This window comes from Salmo salar, chromosome 17, assembly GCF_965601325.2.
Source record: "Salmo salar chromosome 17, fSalSal1, whole genome shotgun sequence".
NCBI classification, from domain to species: Eukaryota; Metazoa; Chordata; class Actinopteri; order Salmoniformes; family Salmonidae; genus Salmo; species Salmo salar.
The window spans coordinates 26,465,001-26,480,754 of record NC_138307.1 but is presented as its reverse complement, the minus strand read 5'-3'; the positions used below and the strand labels follow the sequence as shown (position 1 = coordinate 26,480,754).

The following is a 15,754-nucleotide window of genomic DNA, read 5'->3' as shown; positions in this document are numbered from 1 at the left end:
CCTGTGTGTGAGGTGGTGTGTGTCTGAAATGGTTTAGAGAAAGACAAGGAGGGAGCTCAAGTCAACATCACCGCTTTATTGATAGACACAGTAAAGCATTGTATAATACAGTAGTAAGGCATATATTTGGTGGAATTTGATATGTTGTGAAACAGATGAGTTATTGAAAAAGATGGATAATACAACTCCAGGGTTAGAAATGAATAACGCAGTGTATTGGAGTAATGAATCATTATCTTTGATCATGCTGCTATACCATGGTGCAAAAACAAATAAAAAGGTGTTGTCATGAAACTAGAATATAATCATGAAGAATACCTTCAATTGGTTGGATTTTAAATAAGCATGGGAATATTTAATCAACTGTGACCTCACACACACTGATAACGCCCCCACACCATGCAATTCCATAAAGGAACACACAAATAAAAGAAAACAAATGCATTATCACACAGAAGATCAACTCTAGTCTGTCCAGGATGGATAACAGTAGTGCACCCTGGTCCAGTTGTCTGACATTTCCTTTCTATGTCTTAATGAACCGCTGAGGACACTACAGTGTATGTATCTGAACACATTCAGATTGGAGGGAGTCATTCCATTTCAGAACATGGGTGGGTTCTTAAAGATGGCATCCAACTACGCTGAGGACACTACAGTGTATGTATCTGGAGGGAGTCATTCCATTTCAGAACATGGGTGGGTTCTTAAAGATGGCATCCAACTACGCTGAGGACACTACAGTGTATGTATCTGGAGGGAGTCATTCCATTTCAGAACATGGGTGGGTTCTTAAAGATGGCATCCAACTACGCTGAGGACACTACAGTGTATGTATCTGGAGGGAGTCATTCCATTTCAGAACATGGGTGGGTTATTTTAGATGGCATCCAACTACAGTAGAATATTTTCTGCACCTTCCTAGGAAGGGAAACAGGGGATGGATCAGAATGAAAAAGAATGTGAAAGTTGGGTTTCGACCAATTAAAACGAGGTAGAGCTTGCATTACTGGGCGTTCTAGAATCATACACGTGTATCTTAAAACACTCCCAATCACACTAGGAGAGAACTCAGATCAAATAGATTTCAAATCAATAAAATCATCTCAGGATTACAACCAGCTGAATGTCACACTACTGTAGCTCTATTTTAAATGGTATTCAATTCAAATTCACTTCCATAATCCTACAAAACTACTATGAATAGGTATTAAAACAACACTATTACTTGCTTTCTGTCAGTGTTAAAGGCCCAATCCTTCATTTGAAAAACAACAATAACTGCTGTTAATATCCGATTGGACCTTTCAGTATGTGCTCTATGGGTCCTCATGGTAGATTCAACACATAGGAGTAGACCAGAGCTCTATGGGTCCTCATGGTAGATTCAACACATAGGAGTGGACCAGAGCTCTATGGGTCCTCATGGTAGATTCAACACATAGGAGTGGACCAGAGCTCTATGGGTCCTCATGGTAGATTCAACACATAGGAGTGGACCAGAGCTCTATGGGTCCTCATGGTAGATTCAACACATAGGAGTGGACCAGAGCTCTATGGGTCCTCATGGTAGATTCAACACATAGGAGTGGACCAGAGCTCTATGGGTCCTCATGGTAGATTCAACACATAGGAGTTGACCAGAGCTCTATGGGTCCTCATGGTAGATTCAACACATAGGAGTGGACCAGAGCTCTATGGGTCCTCATGGTAGATTCAACACATAGGAGTGGACCAGAGCTCTATGGGTCCTCATGGTAGATTCAACACATAGGAGTGGACCAGAGCTCTATGGGTCCTCATGGTAGATTCAACACATAGGAGTGGACCAGAGCTCTATGGGTCCTCATGGTAGATTCAACACATAGGAGTGGACCAGAGCTCTATGGGTCCTCATGGTAGATTCAACACATAGGAGTGGACCAGAGCTGCGGTGAATGCAGGCAAAGGGCATAGTATCATATTATGATCATCAAACAGACACTACTAAAGAAAAAGATGACCTATGGATGGATGGATGGATGGATGGATGGATGGTTTGATAAACAATATCAGCCCAAAGCAAAAGCTATAATGCAATGTGGAAAATAGATTACCTTCACACGTCACACACACATCCTTGCGTACCAAGACACACACAAACGTGCATACATACACACAGTCAGTCTCTACGCTGAAAGGGTACAGGACGACTGCATTGCCTTTACAGTATTTCGTATTTTGTTGTTATAATAAACATAGTTTTGTAATATAAAGCACCCTTATGTTTACAATCTTTCTTTTCGATACAAATGTTGTGAAATGCGCTCCATACAAAGAAATGGAAATATGTTCACAAGATTTACACATACTTTTTCTTTCTCTTATTTTTTATACAATTGCATAGAAGTTTAAAAACCTGCCTTTTGTTAATAAAACCATGTTCAATACTTTTAAGAAACTACTGAAATCTACAAGTTTTGTAATGCTGATCCTTCACAAAAATATATGTATTTTTCTCTTTGTAAACGTGTCCAATCCAGTTGTTTTGACTAGAAAAGCATGCGGGGGGGCGGGGGGGGAGTGGGTAAGGGGCGGGCCCTCGTCTGTCGCTACTCGCCACTCTGTTCGTCCGTCATCACGTTGACCAATGACTCCATGGCTCGACCCAGGTCATCTGCCATGTGGAACAGACTGCCTACACTCAGTCCTGGAGAGGAGGGACAGAAGGAACCGTCAGATGGACTAACAGACACACACTCTCACCCAAATATTAAACACTCATGAATGCATATCTTCAAATACTAAAGTAAACAATCCCACCCCACCCCCTCAAACAAACACAAAATACACCAAGAAATATGAGAGATAGAGAGGAATAGAGAGGAACAGAGAGGAATAGGGAAGAGGAATGAAATAGAGAGAGGAGAGAAGAGGAGGGAGAACTGGCCAGGAGAGGAGGGTACAGTAGACGGGGCTGGTGACCCCACTGACCTCTCATTGGTTTCCCCTTCGACCTCCTGGGTCACAGCCACAGAACAGGGAAGGAGGAAATAAAGAGAAAGGAGGGAACAATCAGAGGACTGAGAGGAAAAGGTTCCATGTACTTCAAGAGGTCAGTCAATGTGTAGAATGAATAACAGTAGTCAAGATGAGCCACTGAGGCTGATCCTACTGTTTAGATCATGAGGAGAATGAACCGCCTGGACTGTAGTTCTAATATGAGGTGATGTGTGCATCTATGGAAATTGCTTGAGTGAGTAGGATGTCCGTGTGTGTGTGTGTGTGTGCGTTCTACCTTGGCTGTGTGGGAAGGAGTTGTTCAGCTGCTCCATCACCTCCTCTAGCCCCAATGCATCTTGGGACGGACTCGACAGCTCATCGTCACCTACAGCAAAGAAAATGATTACAACCAGTCCAAAGACGACTTCAGGTCAGTACAAAGACTTCATACGGAAACGTATTTTTAAAACCAGTATAGCATCAACCGGACCATAGCGTCCCAAAATATGACATAACACTGTAACAACCAGTCTGGTCCAGTGGGCTCATAGCTGGTGATATTGTGCTGAGTGGAGTTCCAGTCTCACCCATGGTCTCTGTAGTCTGGCTGCCTGCTACACGCATCAGAGGCAGACTGGTATCAGAGCGCTGGGACGAGGTGGAGGGAGAGGACAGGGCTGTACCGTTCACCTTGGAGTCAGTCTGGAGACAGACACAGGCATTATCCCACACACTCACCAGTCTGGAGACAGACACAGGCATTATCCCACACACTCACCAGTCTGGAGACAGACACAGGTATTATCCCACACACTCACCAGTCTGGAGACAGACACAGGCATTATCCCACACACTCACCAGTCTGGAGACAGACACAGGTATTATCCCACACACTCACCAGTCTGGAGACAGACACAGGCATTATCCCACACACTCACCAGTCTGGAGACAGACACAGGCATTATCCCACACACTCACCAGTCTGGAGACAGACACAGGCATTATCCCACACACTCACCAGTCTGGAGACAGACACAGGCATTATCCCACACACTCACCAGTCTGGAGACAGACACAGGTATTATCCCACACACTCACCAGTCTGGAGACAGACACAGGTATTATCCCACACACTCACCAGTCTGGAGACAGACACAGGCATTATCCCACACACTCACCAGTCTGGAGACAGACACAGGCATTATCCCACACACTCACCAGTCTGGAGACAGACACAGGCATTATCCCACACACTCACCAGTCTGGAGACAGACACAGGCATTTCCCACACACTCACCAGTCTGGAGACAGACACAGGCATTATCCCACACACTCATCAGTCTGGAGACAGACACAGGCATTATCCCACACACTCACCAGTCTGGAGACAGACACAGGCATTATCCCACACACTCACCAGTCTGGAGACAGTCACAGGCATTATCCCACACACTCACCAGTCTGGAGACAGACACAGGCATTATCCCACACACTCACCAGTCTGGAGACAGACACAGGCATTATCCCACACACTCACCAGTCTGGAGACAGACACAGGCATTATCCCACACACTCACCAGTCTGGAGACAGACACAGGCATTATCCCACACACTCACCAGTCTGGAGACAGACACAGGCATTATCCCACACACTCACCAGTCTGGAGACAGACACAGGCATTATCCCACACACTCACCAGTCTGGAGACAGTCACAGGCATTATCCCACACACTCACCAGTCTGGAGACAGTCACAGGCATTATCCCACACACTCACCAGTCTGGAGACAGACACATGCATTATCCCACACACTCACCAGTCTGGAGACAGACACAGGCATTATCCCACACACTCACCAGTCTGGAGACAGACACAGGCATTATCCCACACACTCACCAGTCTGGAGACAGACACAGGCATTATCCCACACACTCACCAGTCTGGAGACAGACACAGGCATTATCCCACACACTCACCAGTCTGGAGACAGACACAGTATATATACAAAAGTATGTGGACATGTATAAAATCAAGCACACGACCATGCAATCTCCATAGACAAACATTGGCAGTAGAATGGTCTTACTGAAGAGCTCAGTGACTTTCAACGTGGCACCGTCATAGGATGCCACCTTTCCAACAAGTCAGTTTGTCAAATTTCTGCACTGCTAGAGCTGGCACGGTCAGCTGTAAGTGCTGTTATTGTGAAGTGGAAACATCTAGGAGCAACAACGGCTCAGCCGGGAAGTGGTAGGCCACACAAGCTCACAGAATGGGACCGCCGAGTGCTGAAGCGCTTAGCGTGTAAAAATCATCTGTCCTCGGTTGCAACACTCACTACCGAGTTCCAGCACAAGAACTGTTCATCGGGAGCTTCATGAAATGGGTTTCCATGGTCAAGCAGCCACACATAAGCCTAAGATCACCATGCGCAATGCCAAGAGTCGGCTGGAGTGGTGTAAAGTTCACCGCCATTGGACTCTGGAGCAGTGGAAACACATTCTCTGGAGTGATGAATCATGCTTCACCATCTGTCATTCCAACGGACAAATCTGGGTGTGGTGGCTGCCAGGAGAACGCTACCTGCCCCAATGCATAGTGCCAACTGTAAAGTTTGGTGGAGGAGGAATAATGGTCTGGGACTGTTTTTCATGGTTTGGGCTACACCCCTTAGTTCCAGTGAAGGAACAGCATACAATGACATTATAGACGATTCTGTGCTTCCAAATTTGTGGAGAAGGCCCTTTCCTGTTTCAGAATGACAATGCCCCCATGCACAAAGCGAGGCCGATACAGAAATGGTTTGTCGAGATTGGTATGGAAGAACTTGACTGGCCTGCACAGAGCCCTGACCTTAACCCCATTGAACAACTTTGGGATGAATTGGAACGCCGACTGCCAGTCCTAATAGCCCAACATCAGTGTCCGACCTCACTAATGCTTTTGTGGCTGAGTGGAAGCAAGTCCCCGCAGCAATGTTCCAACATCTAGTGGAAAGCCTTCCCAGAAGAGTGGAGGCTGTTCTAGCAGCAAAGGGGGGACCAACTCCATATTAATGCCCATGATTTTGGAATGAGATGTTCAACAAGCAGGTGTCCACATACTTTTGGTCATGTAGGACAGACAGACAGACAGACAGACAGACAGACAGACAGACAGACATAACTGGTTTTGGACTCTGTCTGGTGTGATCTGGTGTGTGTGCTCACATGTGTGTGCTTTCTGTATACTGTGTGTGTGTGTGTGTGTGCGTGCGTGTGTGCGTATACTGTATGTCTGTGTACTATCTGTATACTGTGTGTGTGTGTGTGTGTGTATACTGTGTGTGTGTATTGTGTGTGTGTATACTGTGTGTGTGTGTATTGTGTGTGTGTATACTGTGTGTGTGTATACTGTGTGTATACTGTGTGTATACTGTGTGTGTGTGTGTGTGTGTGTGTGTGTGTGTGTGTGTGTGTGTGTGTGTGTGTGTGTAGTGTGTGTATAGTGTGTGTGTGTACTGTGTGTGTGTGTGTATACTGTGTGTATACTGTGTGTGTGTGTATAGTGTGTATACTGTGTGTATAGCGTGTGTGTGTGTGTGTATACTGTGTGTATACTGTGTGTGTGTGTGTATAGTGTGTATACTGTGTGTGTACTGTGTGTGTGTGTGTATAGTGTGTGTACAGTGTGTGTATACTGTGTGTATAGCGTGTGTGTGTGTATACTGTGTGTATACTGTGTGTGTGTGTGTGTATAGTGTGTGTATAGTGTGTGTATAGTGTGTGTGTGTACTGTGTGTGTGTGTGTATACTGTGTGTATAGTGTGTGTACTGTGTGTGTGTGTATACTGTGTGTATACTGTGTGTATAGTGTGTGTATAGTGTGTGTGTGTACTGTGTGTGTTTTAGTACCTGTTCCAGTAGCTGTCTGAGCCGGTGTAGCTGTGACTCCAGTTGTTTGTTATGGTCCTCCAGGATCTGCATGCGAGCCTCCAGCCGTCCTTTGTGCTGCCTCAGCAGTTTGGCCTCAGCGATCAGCTCGGCGTCCCGTGGGCTCTGGGGTGAAGCGGGCAGCATCTCCGGGGGTGAGGGGAGCGGGGACAGACCCTTGTGGTCATGGGCCTTCTTCAACTTGTCATACTCTGCCTGTAGCTTCCTGAGAGGGAGCGGACAGTGGTTAAGAGTGTTGGGCCAGTAACCGAAAGGTCACTGGTGTGAATCCCCGAGCCGACTAGGAGAAAAATCTGTTGATGTGCCCTTGACTGACATGTACACAACGGGACTCAGCTCTAGCCTGAAATCCAGAACCTGTTTCCTAACATTCCACTCCGTGATATGCCAAGGAGTTGAATATTAACTCAAACAGACTGGTACCCAGGCTAACTCAGCTCAGTCTAGTCAATTAATCCCTCAATCAAATTATTTTGTATCTTTTTTACAACAACATCAGTCACAAAGTGCTTTACAGTAACCTATCAACTCTGTTTCCACTAGTTACCACAGCCACAAAGTCAAAATTGGCTATAATATCATCAAATTTCATGATAAAAAAAATAATCCTTTTAGGTTTTAATTTAAGGTTAGGCATAAGGTTAGCAGTGTGGTTAGGGTTAGGTTTAAACATTTACATTTACATTTAAGTCATTTAGCAGATGCTCTTATCCAGAGCGACTTACAAATTGGTGCATTCACCTTATAATATCCAGTGGAACAACCACTTTACAATAGTGCATCTAAATCTTTTAAGGGGGGGGTTAGAAGGATTACTTTATCCTATCCCAGGTATTCCTTAAAGAGGTGGGGTTTCAGGTGTCTCCGGAAGGTGGTGATTGACTCCGCTGTCCTGGCGTCGTGGGGGAGCTTGTTCCACCATTGGGGTGCCAGAGCAGCGAACAGTTTTGACTGGGCTGAGCGGGAACTGTGCTTCCTCAGAGGTAGGGAGGCGAGCAGGCCAGAGGTGGATGAACGGAGTGCCCTTAAAATTAGATGTATATTTTTTAAATAGGTGGGGTTTATGACTTTGTGGCTGTGGTAACTAGTGATAACCTATCAACCCACCAGACAACTGTAAAGCGACTGACACAACTGTAGAATCGTCTGGATCCAACATGGACGTTCGATGGTGAAGCTTGTCTACATCACTTCTGTGTTGGGATCAGTTGGTATGAATGTGTCACACTGTTCCCCTCACCTGTTGTCTGACTCCAGGTCGTTGAGCACCCGCTCCAGCTCCCCCTTCTCCTCACTCTCCATGGAGATGAGGATCTGGGCGGGGCTGCGTGGCTGGCTGAGGGGAGAGCCCTGGTTCAGACTCTGACAGTAGTGCTGAATCAGCAGGTGTTCATCATCACTACAGTGATAGAAGGAGGGAGGGGGAAGGAGAGGGGGGGACATACACACAGAGAGAGGTTGCTATTAGCTGCCAGTCACACCTAACAGCCTCACAACGGCCAGCCAGTCAACTAACAACATTCATTTTCAGTGACAGAGAGACAGAGAGCCAGAGAGACAGAGAGACACAGAGACACAGAGCCAGAGAGCCAGAGAGCCAGAGAGCCAGAGAGACAGAGAGGAGCCAACCAGCTATAAATTGACACATTTACCACAGATTGTTGTTCAGTATTCAAGTATATTTCATTCAATTCAATGTTCAATTATCCACTCTGACAAATACATATCCTTTGATATGTAGAGCTGTTGGCTTGGGGGTAGGGTTAAAGTTGTGATATCATTAACCTGTTGGCTTGGGGTAGGGTTAAAAAAAAATTTTTTTTTTTTTTTTTTTTTTTTTAGTCATTTAGCAGACGCTCTTACCCAGAGCGACTTACAGTAGTGATTGCATCCATTTCATTTCATGCATTTTTTTCCTTTTTTGTACTGGCCCCCCGTGGGAATCGAACCCACAACCCTGGCGTTGCACACACCATGCTGGCGTTGCAAACACCATGCTCTACCAACTGAGCCACAGGGAAGGCTCAGTTGTGATATCATTAACCTGTTGGCTTGGGGGTAGGGTTAAAGTTGTGATATCATTAACCTGTTGGCTTGGGGGTAGGGTTAAAGTTGTGATATCATTAACCTGTTGGCTTGGGGGTAGGGTTAAAGTTGTGATATCATTAACCTGTTGGCTTGGGGGTAGGGTTAACGTTGTGATATCATTCTGGCTGTTGGCTTGGGGGTAGGGTTAAAGTTGTGATATCATTAACCTGTTGGCTTGGGGGTAGGGTTAAAGTTGTGATATCATTAACCTGTTGGCTTGGGGGTAGGGTTAAAGTTGTGATATCATTAACCTGTTGGCTTGGGGGTAGGGTTAAAGTTGTGATATCATTAACCTGTTGGCTTGGGGGTAGGGTTAAAGTTGTGATATCATTAACCTGTTGGCTTGGGGGTAGGGTTAAAGTTGTGATATCATTAACCTGTTGGCTTGGGGGTAGGGTTAAAGTTGTGATATCATTAACCTGTTGGCTTGGGGGTAGGGTTAACGTTGTGATATCATTAACCTGTTGGCTTGGGGGTAGGGTTAACGTTGTGATATCATTCTGGCTGTTGGCTTGGGGGTAGGGTTAAAGTTGTGATATCATTAACCTGTTGGCTTGGGGGTAGGGTTAACGTTGTGATATCATTCTGGCTGTTGGCTTGGGGGTAGGGTTAAAGTTGTGATATCATTAACCTGTTGGCTTGGGGGTAGGGTTAAAGTTGTGATATCATTAACCTGTTGGCTTGGGGGTATGGTTAACGTTGTGATATCATTCTGGCTGTTAGGGTTAAAGTTGTGATATCATTAACGTGTTGGCTTGGGGGTAGGGTTAAAGTTGTGATATCATTAACCTGTTGGCTTGGGGGTAGGGTTAAAGTTGTGATATCATTAACCTGTTGGCTTGGGGGTAGGGTTAAAGTTGTGATATCATTAACGTGTTGGCTTGGGGGTAGGGTTAACGTTGTGATATCATTCTGGCTGTTGGCTTGGGGGTAGGGTTAAAGTTGTGATATCATTAACCTGTTGGCTTGGGGGTAGGGTTAAAGTTGTGATATCATTAACCTGTTGGCTTGGGGGTAGGGTTAAAGTTGTGATATCATTAACCTGTTGACTTGGGGGTAGGGTTAAAGTTGTGATATCATTAACCTGTTGGCTTGGGGGTAGGGTTAACGTTGTGATATCATTCTGGCTGTTGGCTTGGGGGTAGGGTTAAAGTTGTGATATCATTAACCTGTTGGCTTGGGGGTAGGGTTAACGTTGTGATATCATTCTGGCTGTTGGCTTGGGGGTAGGGTTAAAGTTGTGATATCATTAACCTGTTGGCTTGGGGGTAGGGTTAACGTTGTGATATCATTCTGGCTGTTGGCTTGGGGGTAGGGTTAAAGTTGTGATATCATTAACCTGTTGGCTTGGGGGTAGGGTTAACGTTGTGATATCATTCTGGCTGTTGGCTTGGGGGTAGGGTTAAAGTTGTGATATCATTAACCTGTTGGCTTGGGGGGGTAGGGTTAAAGTTGTGATATCATTCTGGCTGTACTGTTGATGGTGAAAATGCAGACAGTAATGGAATAATTTCAATTCAACATATCCAGCATGTGCTGGGCTCTCTCTCTGTATCTATCTCTCTCCTCTCTCTGTGTGTCTGTCTGTGAATAGTTGTAATAATACCAGGTATCCCACTTATCAGTCACTCAAACCTTAAGCCTCTAATGCTTGTTCTGCGCTCTGAGAAAGGACTTATCGAATATATGTTAAGAAAGCTGTCGTGTGCACAGACAGGGATTGGAGGAAGATTTATGAAAGCAGCCAATGATAGAAGAACATCCACTGATGATTCTCTATAGTTCACTGATAAAAGCCTGACAGGACAACATTGTATTTGGATTGTTCCCAATAGATGGTCTATAGATGGTCAATAGATAGTCTATAGATGGTCTGTAGATGGTCTATAGATGGTCTGTAGATGGTCTGTAGATGGTCTATAGATGGTCTGTAGATGGTCAGTAGATGGTCTGTAGATGGTCTATAGATGGTCTATAGATGGTCAATAGATGGTCTATAGATGGTCAGTAGATGGTCAATAGATGGTCAATAGATGGTCAATAGATGGTCAATAGATGGTCTGAAAATGGTCTGTAGATGGTCTATAGATGGTCAATAGATGGTCAATAGATGGTCAATAGATGGTCAATAGATGGTCTATAGATGGTCTATAGATGGTCAGTAGATAGTCTATAGATGGTCTATAGATGGTCAATAGATGGTCTATAGATGGTCTATAGATGGTCAATAGATGGTCTATAGATGGTCTATAGATGGTCAATAGATGGTCTACAGATGGTCTATAGATGGTCTATAGATGGTCTATAGATGGTCTATAGATGGTCAGTAGATAGTCTATAGATGGTCAATAGATGGTCTACAGATGGTCTATAGATGGTCTATAGATGGTCTATAGATGGTCAGTAGATAGTCTATAGATGGTCTATAGATGGTCTATAGATGGTCTATAGATGGTCCATAGATGGTCTACAGATGGTCTATAGATGGCTGGCCAAACTGCAACTTTGTTGATATTCAACAGCGTGCTCTGTTTAGTGGATAGTTAGTTGAACAGTTTGTGTGATAGTTAGTTGAACAGTTTGTGTGATAGTTAGTTTAACAGTTTGTGTGATAGTTGAACAGTTTGTGTGATAGTTGAACAGTTTGTGTGATAGTTAGTTGAACAGTTTGTGTGATAGTTAGTTGAACAGTTTGTGTGATAGTTAGTTGAACAGTTTGTGTGATAGTTAGTTGAACAGTTTGTGTGATAGTTAGTTTAACAGTTTGTGTGATAGTTAGTTTAACAGTTTGTGTGATAGTTGAACAGTTTGTGTGATAGTTGAACAGTTTGTGTGATAGTTAGTTGAACAGTTTGTGTGATAGTTAGTTGAACAGTTTGTGTGATAGTTAGTTGAACAGTTTGTGTGATAGTTAGTTGAACAGTTTGTGTGATAGTTAGTTGAACAGTTTGTGTGATAGTTAGTTGAACAGTTTGTGTGATAGTTAGTTGAACAGTTTGTGTGATAGTTAGTTGAACAGTTTGTGTGATAGTTAGTTGAACAGTTTGTGTGATAGTTAGTTGAACAGTTTGTGTGATAGTTAGTTGAACAGTTTGTGTGATAGTTAGTTGAACAGTTTATGTGATAGTTAGTTGAACAGTTTATGTGATAGTTAGTTGAACAGTTTGTGTGATAGTTGAACAGTTTGTGTGATAGTTAGTTTAACAGTTTGTGTGATAGTTTAACAGTTTGTGTGATAGTTTAACAGTTTGTGTGATAGTTTAACAGTTTGTGTGATAGTTTAACAGTTTGTGTGATAGTTTAACCGTTTGTGTGATAGTTAGTTTAACAGTTTGTGTGATAGTTAGTTTAACAGTTTGTGTGATAGTTAGATGAACCTTTAAAACCATCCGTAGGAGACTCTCCAAGCGTTACCCATGACTGGTCTAGACAGAACCCACCTCACAGAGACAACACAGCTTCATACGTAACCCACTGAGCCAATTCACAAAGCAAGCCAATCAACGACAGGATTGAAAGAGGAAGGGGTGGGCTCACATGCTCTCATTGGGTGAGATACTGTCATTCAGATAAGATCCATTACGGTTCTCCATTTCAGCTAACCTGTGGGGGAGACACATTCATTTCACTAGTCACATTCCACTCATTTCACTACCATTAGTACAGAAGGAGCAGCACTGTCCAGGGCAATTCAGTGGCAGACCCTGGACTCTGGGCTGAATACCATCTCTATTGTTCCAGGACAATTCAGTGGTAGACCCTGGACTCTGGGCTGAATACCATCTCTATTGTTCCAGGACAATACAGTGGTAGACCCTGGACTCTGGGGTGAATACCATCTCTATTGTTCCAGGACAATTCAGTGGTAGACCCTGGACTCTGGGGTGAATACCATCTCTATTGTTCCAGGACAATACAGTGGTAGACCCTGGACTCTGGGGTGAATACCATCTCTATTGTTCCAGGACAATTCAGTGGTAGACCCTGGACTCTGGGGTGAATACCATCTCTATTGTTCCAGGACAATACAGTGGTAGACCCTGGACTCTGGGGTGAATACCATCTCTATTGTTCCAGGACAATTCAGTGGTAGACCCTGGACTCTGGGGTGAATACCATCTCTATTGTTCCAGGACAATACAGTGGTAGACCCTGGACTCTGGGGTGAATACCATCTCTATTGTTCCAGGACAATTCAGTGGTAGACCCTGGACTCTGGGGTGAATACCATCTCTATTGTTCCAGGACAATTCAGTGGTAGACCCTGGACTCTGGGGTGAATACCATCTCTATTGTTCCAGGGCAATTCAGCCCAATTCAGTGGTAGACCCTGGACTCTGGGCTGAATACCATCTCTATTGTTCCAGGACAATACAGTGGTAGACCCTGGACTCTGGGGTGAATACCATCTCTATTGTTCCAGGGCAATTCAGCCCAATTCAGTGGTAGACCCTGGACTCTGGGGTGAATACCATCTCTATTTTTCCAGGACAATACAGTGGTAGACCCTGGACTCTGGGCTGAATACCATCTCTATTGTTCCAGGACAATACAGTGGTAGACCCTGGACTCTGGGCTGAATACCATCTCTATTGTTTCAGGACAATTCAGTGGTAGACCCTGGACTCTGGGCTGAATACCATCTCTATTGTTCCAGGACAATACAGTGGTAGACCCTGGACTCTGGGCTGAATACCATCTCTATTGTTTCAGGACAATTCAGTGGTAGACCCTGGACTCTGGGCTGAATACCATCTCTATTGTTCCAGGACAATTCAGTGGTAGACCCTGGACTCTGGGCTGAATACCTTGGTACAAGCCTCAGGTAGATGGTTATAGAGTAAAGATTCACTACTTTAGTAAACAAGGGGAGAAAAACCTATACCTAAGGTGGAATCAGCATTGCATGAGAATGCCTGTTTGTATCTGGTTGTAACTAGGTCTAAAGTTCAACATTCAGTGAGTGAGTCTATACTGTCAGACACAGTAACTCTCCAGTCAATCAGTAGGTGAGAGATTAGAGTCTAACTACGTACATACAAGTGAGTGTTGTGTCTTTATCTTACCGGCTGGCGTAATGCTCGATGCGTGAATGGGTGTCGTCATGGGAAAGCTGAGGGGAGGACGCAGGCCTACAGACAGGAGAGAGAGAGGAGAGAGAGATGAGAGGAGTGGAAGAGAACGAAAGAGAAAGACACAGAGGGAATAAAACCTAAAGATGTCAGCTGTTGTGATCCAGACAACACCCGCTTTAACATGTCCACTAGACAGTGTCATGTCAATATGAACCATAGAGCTCTATATAGCCCCTAGCCCCCACAGCACAGTGACAGAGACAGGATGAGTTATAACATCATATAGACTACAGTACAGTGACAGGATGAGTTATAACATCATATAGACTACAGTACAGTGACAGGATGAGTTATAACATCATATAGACTACAGTACAGTGACAGGATGAGTTATAACATCATATAGACTACAGTACAGTGACAGGATGAGTTATAACATCATATAGACTACAGTACAGTGACAGGATGAGTTATAACATCATATAGACTACAGTACAGTGACAGGATGAGTTATAACATCATATAGACTACAGTACAGTGACAGGATGAGTTATAACATCATATAGACTACAGTACAGTGACAGGATGAGTTATAACATCATATAGACTACAGTACAGTGACAGGATGAGTTATAACATCATATAGACTACAGTACAGTGACAGGATGAGTTATAACATCATATAGACTACAGTACAGTGACAGGATGAGTTATAACATCATATAGACTACAGTACAGTGACAGGATGAGTTATAACATCATATAGACTACAGTACAGTGACAGGATGAGTTATAACATCATATAGACTACAGTACAGTGACAGGATGAGTTATAACATCATATAGACTACAGTACAGTGACAGGATGAGTTATAACATCATATAGACTACAGTACAGTGACAGGATGAGTTATAACATCATATAGACTACAGTACAGTGACAGGATGAGTTATAACATCATATAGACTACAGTACAGTGACAGGATGAGTTATAACATCATATAGACTACAGTACAGTGACAGGATGAGTTATAACATCATATAGACTACAGTACAGTGACAGGATGAGTTATAACATCATATAGACTACAGTACAGTGACAGGATGAGTTATAACATCATATAGACTACAGTACAGTGACAGGATGAGTTATAACATCATATAGACTACAGTACAGTGACAGGATGAGTTATAACATCATATAGACTACAGTACAGTGACAGGATGAGTTATAACATCATATAGACTACAGTACAGTGACAGGATGAGTTATAACATCATATAGACTACAGTACAGTGACAGGATGAGTTATAACATCATATAGACTACAGTACAGTGACAGGATGAGTTATAACATCATATAGACTACAGTACAGTGACAGGATGAGTTATAACATCATATAGACTACAGTAGTGACAGGATGAGTTATAACATCATATAGACTACAGTACAGTGACAGGATGAGTTATAACATCATATAGACTACAGTACAGAGACAGGATGAGTTATAACATCATATAGACTACAGTACAGTGACAGGATGAGTTATAACATCATATAGACTACAGTACAGTGACAGGATGAGTTATAACATCATATAGACTACAGTACAGAGACAGGATGAGTTATAACATCATATAGACTACAGTACAGTGACAGGATGAGTTATAACA

General features: G+C 43.7%; 1 protein-coding gene across 8 annotated transcripts in view; it reads right to left on the bottom strand.

Annotated features, from left to right (window-relative positions):
- Window positions 1–56: 56 nt before the first annotated feature.
- The window catches only part of LOC106592409 (dystrophin), a 429,474-nt gene continuing 413,776 nt past the window's right edge, over window positions 57–15,754 (bottom strand). For 7 of the 8 annotated variants that reach the window (XM_082963700.1, XM_082963702.1, XM_082963703.1 and 4 more), the window contains 7 exons: window positions 14,070–14,135; window positions 12,541–12,606; window positions 8,156–8,314; window positions 6,877–7,120; window positions 3,570–3,684; window positions 3,278–3,367; window positions 57–2,689 (listed from right to left, as the gene is read on the bottom strand). In XM_082963700.1, coding sequence (XP_082819826.1) covers window positions 2,592–2,689; window positions 3,278–3,367; window positions 3,570–3,684; window positions 6,877–7,120; window positions 8,156–8,314; window positions 12,541–12,606; window positions 14,070–14,135 — 838 coding nt within the window. In that variant the 3' untranslated portion in view covers window positions 57–2,591. Of the gene's footprint in view, window positions 2,690–2,973; window positions 3,000–3,277; window positions 3,368–3,569; window positions 3,685–6,876; window positions 7,121–8,155; window positions 8,315–12,540; window positions 12,607–14,069; window positions 14,136–15,754 lie in introns of all 8 variants that reach the window. The other variant, XM_082963704.1, reaches the window with a different exon arrangement.